At 41.8% G+C, this 14921-nt stretch overlaps 2 protein-coding genes across 2 annotated transcripts; one reads left to right on the forward strand and one right to left on the reverse strand.

Moving 5' to 3' along the window:
• Positions 1 to 516: 516 nt before the first annotated feature.
• On the reverse strand, positions 517 to 1464 carry LOC130490666 (olfactory receptor 6N1-like). Its single transcript, XM_056864476.1, has one exon. It carries the CDS (start codon positions 1462 to 1464, stop codon positions 517 to 519), a length of 948 nt encoding a protein of 315 aa, XP_056720454.1.
• An 8732-nt stretch (positions 1465 to 10196) lies between these two features.
• Positions 10197 to 11186, forward strand: LOC130490667 (olfactory receptor 6-like). Its single transcript, XM_056864477.1, has one exon. It carries the CDS (start codon positions 10203 to 10205, stop codon positions 11184 to 11186), a length of 984 nt encoding a protein of 327 aa, XP_056720455.1. The 5' UTR covers positions 10197 to 10202.
• Positions 11187 to 14921: the final 3735 nt, after the last annotated feature.

Raw genomic sequence — 14921 nt, forward strand, 5'->3', positions numbered from 1 at the left:
ATAGTAATCATGGTAATTAGAAATATGATTGAACCATATAAAAATATTTGTATACAAACCAAATTTAAGTTTGTTCATTCATTTAAGATATGGTTGACCAATCAGTAAACGTTTTAGAATGTAGATACCTATAAAACCAGTTATTTCTTCCCATGTAATTTTTTTTTTCACTTTGACTTTCATTAACTGCCAATACAGATTATGGAGTACATTGTTAAAAGAAATTCTCTTAATTCCTCTTTACCCAGTTTTTTCCCTGAAATTCAACAATCCATTCCTTTCCTTCTTTTCAGGAACGTGGAGTTTGTTTCTAATCAATTCAGTTTTCATCAAAAAGAAATGTGTGGAGGGGAAGGAAGGGAATTTTCATAAAATTTCAGAATTTCATTCATGTTGTCAGGAATTGATTATGTCAGCCACTAAACATGATTGTCCAAAATAATTATGGGATGCATTTTAAAATCAGAATTATTTCTGTCAGCTTTACAGGAAGTTATCACTTTCTTCTTGCTTATTTCAGCCTTTCACTGCAGTTCCCCTCTTTGCAAAGATAACTTTCTTAAGGGCTGTTTTCACTTCCTTGTTCCTGAGGCTGTATATGATAGGATTTAAGACGGGGGTAACCAAGCAGTAGAACACAGCCACAAACTGGTCCATGTTGAAGGAGAGGTTTCGGGTGGGCCTGACATATATGAACATCATTGTCCCATAGAAGACACCAACCACTGTCAAGTGGGAGGCAAAAGTGGAGAAGGCCTTTTTGCGTCCTGCTGAAGAAGGGATACCTAGAACCGTGATAATGATGGCAACATAAGAAACTATAGTTATTGTGAAAGAGCCAACAAGGATAAATGAACAGATGAAGAAACTCAGCATCTCGTTCAGTTGGGTCCTGTTGCAAACTAGCCTCAACAAAGGCAGGATGTCACAAAAGAAGTGATCCACCACATTGCTGCCACAGTAGTTGAGCCGAGAGATGAGGATCACTGGTATTAATGGCAGGACCAAACCAACAATCCAACACCAGATAGCAAGTTGAATATAAACAGTACTACTCATAATGGTGTTATATCTCAGAGGGGATCGTATAGCCACATACCTATCATATGCCATGGCAGCTAAAAGTAGGCATTCCACACCACCAAGCCCATGGAAAAAATATATCTGGGCAAGGCAATTGTTGAATGATACAGTGTTCTTTTCCCTCATGAGGTCAACTAGCATTGTTGGGACTGTGACTGAAGTAAAACAGATCTCCAGAAAGGAAAAGTTGCCCAGAAAGAAGTACATGGGTGTGTGAAGAGAGGATTCGTATCTGGTGATCACAACTATGACCACATTCCCTATCACTGATAGTGTGTACATTATAAAGACCAGCAAAAATATCAGTACTCTTATATTTTGCAGTTTGGGGAAACCGGTGATAATAAATTCATCCACCCTTGTATGATTTGAAAGAGCCATCTTCCAATTTATTCTTTACCTGGAAAGGTAGAAGGAAATTTTTAAAGGACAGTTATTGGCCCCAGTAAATACATTCTGAGTAATACATATATATTTCAGTAGGAACAGTTTGACAGAGTAACCTTAAACTCTCCAATTGAGCAAAACGTTTCAATAAAACATCCAGGAATGTAATGCTAGTCCTATGCATTGTGGGTTTTAAAAGATATGGAACTCAATGTAGTTTCCTTGAAACTCCAGAGGTAGTTTCCTATCCAGGTTATTGACCAGTCACAAGCCAGCTTAGCTTTAACAAAGTTGCTCTATCAAGAACCTTCTAACCATATCTCTTTTGAGGGGAGAAAAAAATAGCATTTATGTACATTTGGCCAATGGTATTCTCCACACTGTTATTGTGCTTGGTCTATTGAAATTTCAGTAGGTATTTATTTACATGTAACTGCATACAGTTTGTCAAGATGATTATCCTTTGTGTACTTAAATGTAGGTCCGAATTCATTTGGTGGGATTTCCTCCCAAGTAAATATGTGTAGGACTTTGCTGCATATCTTTTAAGAGGTCTCTCCCCACCACCCCCATGTATTGGTTCCATGCTACCAGTATGTCAGCTTTAATTTTGTTCTAAAAGATACCTTACAATCTTTTCATCTTACAAATGACCTTTTCAGATAGGTACTATTCCCAAGTTTCATTTTTGTGACTATAAGGGAAATATTAGTACATACCTTGGATATCAGTTATTTCATAAATATATCCCCCTCACAAATTTATTAGAAATATTTAAAAATATACTGGATTTTTTGCATGAAAAAACAAAGCAATTATAGAATGCATAATCCACATGGAAACGTCTTTCTTCCTGTTATATTGCATTGTAAAGAAAATGTCATTCCTCCCCATGTACACCAGCATAAAAAGCATGCACATAAAGAAAATCTTAACGCTTATCTCTGTTAACTTAATACAATTATCATCAGATCATAGAAAAGTAATATAACCTTTATCATAATCTTGGGAATAAAACAGTCAGTGTTTTGAAATATTTTGTATTTTCTGGACTTGTACAAAAATGATTATCATTAAACCAACTTCTATTACATTACATTAAGTAGTGGTCAAATGGCATGACCATACTTACTTTAATGGAAACCACACATCCTGAAGTTATTTACTCCCTTAAAGCCTGTCTTGGGGAGGAGGTAGGCATTTAGTTCTTTCTGGAACAATGTGTCATAGATTATGTCAAAGTAGGAAGAAGGGAAAAAATGTGGAAAATAAGAATAGAATATGGATGTTTTGACATGTTCTCAAGTACTGCCCAGAACATAAATTCTGTAATCTTGTTTACATGTGAAGATTTTCCCCAGCATATAAGCACATTCTAAGCTGAAGTCATTTCATCAGCAGCTTCAAACTCTGGGGAACCTGATCTCCAAAGGATCGAACACTGGAGTTTAAAGTTAAGAAATATAGATCCTCTTTTGTGGCAGCTTTATTACCTTATCTAACTTTATAAACAATACTGATTAAAGTAATGGAAAATATTCCACCATCTTTAATTACCCGGCACTGTCCCTGTGGAATTAGTAAATGCTGGAACATGGCTAATAAAGAATTGGCCACTATCCAGTTCAAGATTTAAGCTTAAAGGGTTGGCACCTACCAGCATTTCCACTATAGAAAGAGACAGAATGGCCTCCTTTTGACCCCCTCAAATGGCATATCAGGGATTGTGGTACCCACAAGGGACAGGACTACAGAGAGGATGAAGTACAAGTATACCCAATTTTTGTTATGCTTCACCTTCAAAAAGAGGGGAAGATTGTTCAAATCCGATCTTTGTGCATTAGGAATACTTCTGAAATTATCTTCTGAATTATTTCCAGGCACACAGTATTGCTCAAATTATTCATTATTTCATCTTTACATATTTTTTTACAGTTTGTTGCAGTTTACCACAGCTTTTCATTCTTTTGGGTGGTTTCCATCTGTTATCTTTTCCCCACCACTCAAAAAGAAACCTCAATGTCATGGCATGTAGGATTACATAGATAATGTGTTGGATCCTGAAGATCTATTCTGCTAATGGTGGCTTCTCTTGAACACCAAGGAGGAAAAAGTGTACTCTGTTCTAGAGTTATCCTTCCATTTTCTAATAACTGTCCACCACAAAACATTCAGTACTTCAAACGTATGTGGAGTGTGTGGGGGAAGGGTGTGTGCATCCACAATGCAACAACTTCACTGGAGGATTGGGAAGAGGAAAACTTAAGAAGGTTGAAAAATAGATGAACTCAGCCACGTGATATTAATTCCATATGGGATTGAACTACTGAAGGAGAATAGTATTACTTAAAGTCAGGAAAAATACTAACTCAAACCATTAGGAAAAGTCATATAGCTGCAAGTGTGTGTGTTTCTGGAGGTGACATGGGCCAGGATGTTCCGATTCCCTTTATTTTAATCATTGCAACTCTCAGCATAATTCTGAATCTAGTGGCTATATTTGAGGCTCCTAGTTTTATTTTTGGATGCCTGCCAAAGACAACTATATATTCCAATACAAAAAGCAGGGGTGTATGGAGTTTCTGGGGATTCTGAGGTCCAGGATGCTCCAATATCCTTCATGTTTGGCACAGCAAATCCCACAATAATATTGAAGACAGTGGCCTGCTTTGAGGAGCGTAGCTTTATGGACAGACAGATGGACCTTTTATTATTACAGATGTCAGGTCTCACAGGGTTGCCAACTCTTGGTTGGGAAAATCCTGGATATTTGGTAGGTGGCCAGGTGCCCGTTAATGGCAGAAAATTGCCTGCCAATGATCAGGCCTGCCCACTGCCCCTCATCTGGCTGGCGGGGGAAACAGGCCAGCTCAAGGTGGCACAATAATGTCCCTTCTGAGGTAAACCCAGAAGCGACGTTGATGCTCTAGCATGTCCCTCAAAAGACAAAAATAACTCTATGGAAACCATAGATTTTTTTTCGTCTCTGCATATACTATACAGGCTTCCACTGGAGGACTATTTGTGGTCTGAACTATGTTGTCTGCATCCATTTTCTACCATGGTCTACCTATTTGAATCAAGTGTGGATTGGCCATTTAAGATACTGGGAAATTTTCCTAATGGGCTGGTGCCCTGGAGGGCAGCTGGCAACTAGGAGCAAGCACATCCAAACTCCAGTAGATCTGCCAGCACTGGAGAGACACTTGGCTTGGACTCATCAGCAGCAATGATGATGTGTCATCTCACCAGTTACCTTTTACCACACTGCTGGTTGGTAGCATTGTGGGAAGAGGCAATGGAACACTGGCTGAGTAGCCTCTTCAGGGATAGCTCACAGCATTACAGGTAGATATGCCAGTTCCAGGTTGGGAATTACCTGGAGGTTTTTGGGGTGGAGCGTGAGGAGGGTGAGGTTTGGGGAGGGGAGGGACTCCAATGCCATAGAGTCCAATTGCTAAAGGGGCCATTTTTTCCAGGTGAACTGATCAGTTGTAATAGTAGGAGATCTCCAGCTAGTACCTGGAGGTTGGCTACCCTAATTACAAGGGGCACTCACTTGGTTTTGCTCCAGGCAATGTTAAGTTCCCAAACTGGCCCTGACCCATTTAACCCTTTGAGCTGGCAAAGGCCCTGAACATACACTTGTGGGCTTATGGGTTCCACTCCATCCCCAAGATCCATCTCTGGACTCACTCAAGCACAACAGTGTTCCTACTTTCACCTTTGAAATGTTGCAGGGTATAGGGTAGGAATTCTCAATTCAAATGCCACTGATTTCAACGAGAGACATTTGCATATGCCTAACTCTCTCCCATTAAAATTAATTGCATTGGCTTAATTATGTGATTATGCCTAGTTGAGTTCACAAAGCTCTTTTGCCCAACAGAGCCTTTTGGGCTGAACAAAGGGGACCCATCCTCTGGTTTGCATCAATAAAAAACATGATTAGATCCAATCACATGTATATTGTGTGTATAATTTTAAGATTCTGTGGCACAACTGCAAGTCATTATTTGACTATTTCAAAGCATGGACTAAAGTTTCCCCCCTCCCAAGAAGATCAGTGTATAACAAGCAATTAGAGGTACAGTATGGTGAGAAGGGACTTCATCCATCTAACATACTAATCACGCTCTAGAGAAACAATCTAATGAGGTGTTACATCTTCCCATAAACAAAGCACACTGGCAATTCTACAATTCTTTGCATCATTCCTCATCATTGCTACTTGATCAGAGATGCCCTTTTGATAACCCTGCAAGAAGAAACTTGTTGCTCCGCAGGATAATTAGACTCTGTATTTCTCACAAGTGAACCACACACTTGGGTCCTCTTTTATTCATTCAATTATTTGGCATCTAGTGCTCAGGAGGTGTTTAATGAACCCAAGTGAAAACCAGATTCTTTATTCAAAAACAGTGACCTCAATGGTCACCATGAGTTCTGAAAAAGGTCACAATGGGCTGGTCCTCCACTGACCGCACAGACTATCTAGATGGCAAAGAAGGCATATTGTGAGCCTGCTACTGTGAAAAACTTAAACTGCTAATAAATTCCCTTGGTAGTTATTTATCTTCCTTGCTGTTTCAAAGCTACTACCTTCCACTGGGAAAAGCAAGAGTCTCTTCATCTGATATTGTAGTAAATGAGTGGCAAAAGGCCTTCATTTTCACTGTGCATATCCTCAGAAATCTGGTTAATTTTTTTAAAAATTATGATGTCATCAGAGAGCAACAATGATATTCTTGCAGGCCTTTATTTGTAATGACACTGCTCAAAAGGACAAATTCTATCTTGTAGCAGAAATGAGCAAACAAGAAAAAAATCAAAGCACCCCCCGCCCCGACTTAGAATTTGCCAACTTTTGAGTTCATGGTAGTTGTTCATTCCATCTTAACTACAGTAAAACATCCTGAGACACTTTTGTATTCCATCAGGAGTAATGTCTTAACTTGTAGAAGTTTCTAGAAGAAACCAAGACAAGTCCAATTCCTACCCCTCATGGACTGGGCATTACCTTTGTCTACTCAGCAGAGTTGAGCTAAGTGCAACATAATAACATGGAGAAGGAGAGAAGGCCATAAACCACTTTCGGTCCCCATTGGGAATATATGCTTGTATAAATGAAGTAACTTAAATAAAATGAAATAAATGGTGGGGTAGGTTAGGATGAGACATTGTAATGGGCCCAAGACCGCCCAGCAAGCTTCTATGGACCGAGTGAGGATCTAATTACTACTACACTATAACAACTCTAAAGAAGACACCTATGAGGAGACTATGGCTTTTAAAAAGTTTTTAAAATACTCAGATCTTCTGTGCAGTTAATTATATGTAGGAATTTATCCTCATTGAAGGATAAATTAGCTTCACTATTAGAAAGGTTAGAACCTTTCTCAGTCACAAGCATACTATTGCTTAGAATGGTTTTATTGAAATAAAGTTCACATCCAGGCAGAATACTACAGAAAGCAGGCATGGAATTAAAGAAGCAACAACTTTATGAGTTGGATCCAGCCAGGTGTTTCTTTTTTTTTAACCCAATCTCATCCAATTTTCCTCCTGACTTCAGCCCCCGTTCCATATGGCTTTTGTTTAAATGCAGATCCTGTGATCAGCATAGCTCTTGGAAGGTCAAAGGTGACCCCTCCTCTTTCACCTGTGGAAACGTTGGTTAAATCCAACCCTTTCTCTCTCTTTCTCCACACACACACAAGCACAGTCACACACATGCAAACATGTTGTAGATTTAGGGTTGCCAACTGCCAGGTAGTAGCAGGAGATCTCCTGCTAATTCAACTGATCTCCATCCGATAGAGATCAGATCACCTGGAGAAAAATGGCCGCTTTGGCAATTGAACTCTATGGCATTGAAGTCCCTCTCCTCCCCAAACCCTGCCCTCCTCAGGCTCCACCCCAAAAATATCCCACCAATGGCAAAGAGGAACCTGGCAATCCTATGTAGATTAATGAGACCCTGTTAAACAGTACAGGAATCATTCACTGTCATTCAGTGTTCAAAATTCAGTGACCTAAACCCTTCTGAAACTCATTTAACCAGCCATTACTTTCACTAGTCTGACCTTTTGCTCAGTACAGGAAATCCAAATGGATATTCCACAAAAAAATGCCTGCCCAGCATCTTCTTAAAAACCACTATTGAAGATGAGGCCTCCTCCCCCTAAAGTCGATGATTCTATTGCTGAATTGCCTTTGTGGCCTTCTGCATGTACCAAGGATATGCTCTACTACTAGGGTTCCCAGGTTCAGGTTGAGAAATGCCTGGATATTTTAGGGGTGGAGCCTGAGAAAGCTAAAGGAGTTTAGGGAGGGGCTGGACTTCAGTGGTGTAGAATGCCATAGAGCACACCTTCCAAAGCAGCCATTTTCTCCAGGTGAACTGTTGCCTGGAGATCAGCTGCAATAGCGGGAGATCTCCTGCCACCACTGGAGGTTGGCAACCCTATCTACTGCTGAGTTACACACCCTCCCCATTTGTGTACTCCTTTCCTTATGACAAACTCCTTTCCCTCTGACAAACCAGTGATATCTTGAGTGGTATCCAGCCAGCTTTTTTGCTCAATCTTACTCCAATCTCCTTCTTACTACTCCTTCAAACAGCTTTTGGCCTTGCAGATCTCATGATCCTGAGCATGAACCTTTTGGAAGGGTTGCTAACTCTGGGTTGGGAAATCCCTTGGGATTTGGGGGTGGACCCAGGTGAAGGTGAGATTTGAGAAGGAGAGGGGCCTCAGCAAGGTACAATGCCATAGATTTCACCTTCCAGAGCAGCCATATTTTCCAGAGGAACTGTTTTCTGTAGTCTGAAGATCTCCAGGCCTCACCTGGAAGTTTTTGGGTGGTCACAAGGCACCCTTTCTCTGTCTTTCATTTACAGAAAAAGCTGATTGAAAAGCTGGATTAGGGACCTCCTCATCCATGCATGATTTCGTGACATCCCCATTCGAGGAAGTGTTTGTTCTTTTTTTGGCCAGAACCCCCCCCCTCCTGCAAAATAGAATCCACACAACTAAAAAAGTTATATCTATGAATATCTGCCCCCCCCCCACTGCAAAAGTTTTGCCAACCTAATTATCTGAGTCAGGGAGGATCTCATTAGAGTATCAGTCCTCTGTGGAAACCAAAGCTCCCGATGAGAATTGAGATATGCAGTGGAAGAAATTATATTTCCCACTGTTATTATCACTTTGGTCAAGGTACAGGATGCGCCATCATGTGCTTCGTGACATTTTTCAAAACATCACCTTGAATCATAGGACTCAGTGACACAGTTCTATATCCACATAGCCTACTTTTATATCTTGAAGTCATCTTATTGCTTCCCAAAAAAATTTTTTTTGTTTCCATTCTTGATTCTCTAGTAATACGTGAGAAGAGGGAAGGAAGCACAGCAGTGAAATTTCCAATCATTCAGAATTATACGAAGGTAAGTAACATATTGCCCTGACCGGGATACTGCAGGCTAGACCAATCTCATCAGACCTCAGAACCAAAACGTGGTCAGCCCTGGCTAGCATTTGGTTGGGAGACCACCAAGGAATTCCAGGGTTGAGATGCAAAGGCAATGGCATACCACCTTTGAATATCTCTTACTTTGAAAACCCTACAGGGTTGCCTTAGTCAACTGTGACTTGATGGGTGTGTGTGTAATATATTGAAATGTTTCATGATATTTTACTTTTTGGTAGCCATTTTCTGGAACTGTGTTACAAAATCTATTTTCAATATTATTAATACTTGGTGAAGGGAATTTGATTTTTTTTTCATTCAGTAAAAGAAAGGAAAGAGAATGGCAGAAACTTAAGATCCTTTCTAAGATCTTTCTTTCACTGAGAGCCCTTTCTGGTGAGCAATCAACAGATGTCCAGAGGAAAGAAAATGAATCAAATGGTGGTACAGTGTATTTAAAAAGAATGGGGGACATGAAGGAGGCCACTGCCTCAAATCTTCTCTTACTGTGAACTCTCAGTATGGTTTCCATCCAGCTGTTATTTCTCAGCCTCCCTCCCAATGTTAATCTGCAATTTGATGAAACATGTCTAATTTAAAAATGTATTGTAATGCTATTATTAGATTTACATTCCTAATAATCCTCATTGACTAAATGATTATGCACTTCATATCTTTTTATCATTTCCCCCCATCTCTGTCTTTTCCCTTTAATCTAGTCCTCTGCAGTCAAGAATCCCAGAAAACTATTTGAAAGGTCATATGCTGACAGCCACACATGGTGGGGTGGTTAGTGCTTTGGACATGGCTCAAGTCCCCATTATCCCTTGAAGTTCAGTTTCAGGCATAGGTGGCTCTATCCAAATTCCTGAGCTCCTTCAGCTGGAGATGCCCAGGATGAACTTGAAAGCAAAAAAATTGGGTTTCCCTGTCATACCCCTGGCAACTTTGAGCCAGTCAAAGAATCATAGAGTTGGGAGGTACCACCAGGGTCATCTAGTCCAACCCCCTGCACAATGCAGGAAATTCACAATTCACTCTCACTCAGCTAAATCTGCTTCATAATATTGCTGAGAGGGTAGCAAAGAATAGGGAAAACTAAATGTGTCACCCTGAGCTCCCTGGAGAAAGAGCATGATAAAACATAATAGATAAGCTGTGCTGTATCATTTAAGCATATTTTAGTCATCACAATGACCAGTACTCTGTTATTAAAGGTTTGAAATGTCTCTTTCCCATAGAGTATAAATTATGTCACCATGATCACTGGGAATATAACTACAGTAACCCACTTCATCATCTTGGGGTTCCCAGCTCTGAAGAAACTTCAACTTCTCCTCTTTTTTCTTGGGTTGACTGTCTATATCTTGACCTTGTGTGGACACCTCATCATTATTAGCATAGTGCACATTGACCAACGTCTCCACACTCCCATGTACTTTTTCCTCAGCAACTTCTCCTTCCTAGAGATATGGTATACCTCTAATATTGTTCCCAAGATGTTAGAAGTCTTCCTCGATAAAGACAAAACTATCACATACACAGGCTGCATCACACAGCTCTATTTTCTTATCACATTTGGCACAGCAGAGTGTTTCATTCTCGCAATCATGGCATATGATCGCTACTTAGCTATATGCAACCCTCTGCGCTATCCAACTCTCATGAGTAACAAAGTTTGTCTTCAGTTGGCTGTATGTGCTTGGGTTGGTGCTTTTATTATCAATATTCCACCACTAGTCTCACTGTGTAGGCTGCCATTTTGTGGACCAAATGAAATCAATCATTTTTTTTGTGATGCACCCCCTTTACTGAAACTTTCTTGCATTAAACCCCATGAAGCCGAACTGTCTAATTTCATTGTGGCCACCAGTGTCATTGTCAGTTCCTTCCTCCTCATACTGGTATCTTACATCTTCATCATAATCACTGTTTTGAAAATCCCCTCCTCTTCTGGGCGTCAAAAAGCCTTCTCGACTTGTGGATCCCATCTGGCCGTGGTGACTATTTTCTACGGCACCTTGATGTTCATGTATGTGCGTCCGACATCCGACTTTTCGGTGGATTCCGTGAACTTCAACAAAGTCATATCCATGTTCTACACGGTGATCACCCCCATGCTAAACCCAATCATTTACTGCTTGAGAAACAAGGAGGTCAAGGATGCCCTGCAGAAAGCACTCAGGGGGAACTGTCTGCTGTCGCCAAAATCAAGCAGCATTTCAGGTGGGATAATGAATTAGAGATGACAATGATAATAAAGCAATGGTACTGGAGTTCAAGAGGAGCTCAAAAAGTTGATTTACATAATTGCTTCCTTAGAAGCCCAGCCTAACCCGATGCAAAGTTACACACATGAGATTAAGTGCAAGTAAAGAATTTAGGCATAGAAGCAGCCTGACTAGCTTTCCCCCCTGTTTCTATGTAGATTTTCCTATATGTACCTCTGCCAGATCTGCACAGATTGTTTTCTCTTCCTGTCACTCTTTAGTGTGATGAATGTTTTGTTGTCATCTTTCTATCAACTAACCATGTATGCACTTCTAAGTATTGTAACACTTAAGAACTCGTAATTAAAATTATATTCAAATTCTCTCCAGATTTCTGTTGCATTTTGAGATTCCACAGTACAGGCTTTCAAAGCATGTCCTGCTTCAGTTTTATATGACAATCACTGTATGTTCACACAAAATAAGCTTTAGATTTAACAAACATTTGTTGGTATTGTATGGCATGAAATCTTTTTAGACTTGAAAAGCCACATGGTAGTAATTGTGGCTTTACAGTAGCATTGATTGTTTGGCTGCTTTATTGTTTGTATCTGATGCACCATCTACTAATTCCACTAATTGTCATTAACAGCCCATTCCTGAGCTTGAGGGCTGAAAGTCCTTGGGAGGTGCGCAAGGGTCTGCTAATGCAGCCCTTCTTGCACTGCTGCGGCAGCACAGCCCTGGGACGCCGACTCAGCCTCCCACCAGTGTCCTGATGGCACACTTCCATGCACCGTCTTCCCGGGGGGCGTTCCCAGGGCAGTCCAGGGGCAGTCCAGGGGAGGAGCTGCCTTTAGGCAGCTTCCTAACCCCTTTCAGGCCAGGAACGCCCCCTTTGCCCACACCTCGAGTTACGCCACCTTTTTTGGTGGATTAACCCTGTGGAACCCTATGGAGCGGCTCCACGGGGCTTGAGGGTAAGGGCAGCATTTCGGCTTCCATGGGGGTGTGAATCCTCCTTTGGAGGTGGCTCAGCTGCTCTGCCTCCAACCACCAGCTCAGCCCTCTCCCTCAGGAATGGGCTGCCAATTTTGTGAGCAACAAACAGCTTTGCAGAGCAGTTAAGGTATACACTTGGGCATCTCCCTTTTACTGATGCTTTACCAGCCCAATTAAGTGGGTCACAATAAGTTACTTATTTCTCAGTCCTCCATGGAAATCAAAGCTCCCAGAGAGTATTGAGATGTGTTGTTTCAGGCATTAAATTTACCACAATTCTTCCTCTTTGTCACTTAGATGGAAATAAAAGAAGCACTGTCAATTCTCTACAACCTTTTCTGACACCTCTGAATGAATTGTCTCTCTCTCTCTGAAGCCAGCACAACATTCAAATGACCTAGTGTTATGCTTAGGAGCTCTCTCGACATCTTCCAATGATATTTAGAAATGTTTGTTTTTTTGTTTTTCTAACCATATTTGAATGAAAAACTCCAAAAGCATAAAATAGAACTGAAGCCAGGTTTCTGGTCATTCAAAATTAAGCAAAGGTTAGTATATGCTAATTTTTTGTAAGATCTGTTTGATGAAGAAGTACATTTTGTAGGGCTGTCAAAAAAAAATTCGGTACAGTTCGGATTCGGCCGAATTTGACCCTTGTGGGTTCGGTACGTGCCGAAGTCCGAACTCCCCCGCTTCGGATCCCCGGTAATTCGGGGGGATCCGGAGTTCAGGGGAAAATTCGGCCGAAGCGCGCCTTCAGGGATTCCCTGAAGGCGCGCGGGGGCCCTTTAAACTGATCTGAGCCTCCCAGCTGGGAGGCGCAGATCAGTTTAAAGGGCAACCCGCCCCCCTTCAGCGGGCTCTGCTGGAGAGGCGCGGGCTGTCATTTAAACTCATCTGCGCCTCCCAGCTGGGAGGCTCAGATGAGTTTAAAGGGCAGCCCGCCCCCCTTCAGCGGGCTCCGCTGAAGGGGGGCGGGCTGCCCTTTAAACTCATCTGTGCCTCCCGGACAGGAGGCGCAGATGAGTTTAAAGGGCAGCCCACCCCCCTTCAGCAGGCTCCGCTGGAGAGGCTCGGGCTGCCCTTTAAACTGATCTGAGCCTCCCAGCTGGGAGGCGCAGGTCAGTTTAAAGGGCAGCCCGTGCCTCTCCAGCGGAGCCCGCTGAAGGGGGGCGGGCTGCCCTTTAAACTGACCTGCGCCTCCCAGCGGGCTCCCCTGAAGGGGGGCCGAATTGGCCGAATTTATTCACGAACTCCTGAACTCGCTGAATTCGGCCCCCCCGGTTGCCCGCCAGTTTTGTGTTCGGATCCGTCCGAACAGAAAATCACCGAATCAGGGGAAATTCGGTTGATTTTCAGTTCGGACCGAACCGAATTGACAGCCCTAACATTTTGTTCTCTTGCAGCCCTGTGAGGTAGGTTTGGTTGAGAGCATGCCACTGAGCCAAAGACACCAAATGACCTTCCACAGAAGACTGGGGAATGGAATTAAACCTGAATCTCCTAGATTGTAGGCTGAAACTCTAAATACTATACCACACTGGCTTTCGTGGGGTGGCTGTTGTTGCACAGTAGCAAACAGCTGGACATGGGTGAGTGATGCAAGATGTGTAGTAGCAAGTCACCCGGTGGTTACTGACAGATCTGGTCCAATGAGTCTTTAATAAAAAGCCCAAAAAAGCCCTGGAAACTGACCTCTCCCCCTGTCTTTTACTGACAGAAACTATTTCTAAGGTTGGCAATACTATTATAGTTACCTGGCACCGAGGACATCTGTTTCTTCAAGCAACAGGTGCTACTTATATCATTTGGGGGGACTTTCAGCTCCCTCACTTTTCCTTAAGATTTCATATTTTTCTGAAAACTTGGGGCTTTCTCAGGTTTGTAGAAATATCTGTCTTGTCTCTCCATGCCCCCAATCTCTGGATTTAAGTTTCCATAAATTGAACAACATTGAAAATTACATGTACTGATTAATGGATATTATTACCCTGGGCACTTGAGTAGAGGGGGGATTTCTGCCAATTCCATCCTCCCATATTGTCCCTTATGCTGTTCCTGAGGATCCAGTGAGTTCCAGGAACAGAACAAAACAAAAAGAGGCTCAGTGGACTGCAGCAGGAGATGAAACAAGAATTCATGCTATGCAAGATCCACAAATGGTGGAACATATGCTGTTGTTTTTGTTGTTGTTGACAAAATAGAGACACAACTCTTTTCGCTGTTTTCCTTCAAATCATGGTAGTACTTGGCCTGAAGGAAATAACTGCTCATTCAAGCAGCCTATTTAGGTGAGCTGTATAATATGGGAATAATGAACTCATGAGGGATTGTGTGTAATAATTGTATTTCACCAAATAGGAGTACATACATGAATCCACATACATGAATTTCACTGAGCCAGACTATTTGTCTATCAGGGTCAGTATTATCTACTCTGACTGGTAGCAGCTCTCTGGGGTCTCAGGTAGAGCTCTTTCATATCAGCAAGTACCTAATACTTTTAACTGGAGATTCTAGGGATTGAAGTTGGGATCTTCTGCATTGAATGCAGATGCACTATCACTGAGTCACGGTTTCTCCCTGCACCCATACTCTTGCCAGAGTTTACAAACAACAGATTATATCTCAGAACAAACTACCTAGACAGATATGACCACTTCAGATAGCTCTCCCCCCACAATTTGATTGGTGTGTTATCACCAGAACCACCTATGGTTCCTTTGTTCTCTCAAGTAGTTCCTAGAACACACAATCAAAGAACCT

Source organism: Euleptes europaea, chromosome 18, assembly GCF_029931775.1.
Source record: "Euleptes europaea isolate rEulEur1 chromosome 18, rEulEur1.hap1, whole genome shotgun sequence".
Classification (NCBI taxonomy): domain Eukaryota; kingdom Metazoa; phylum Chordata; class Lepidosauria; order Squamata; family Sphaerodactylidae; genus Euleptes; species Euleptes europaea.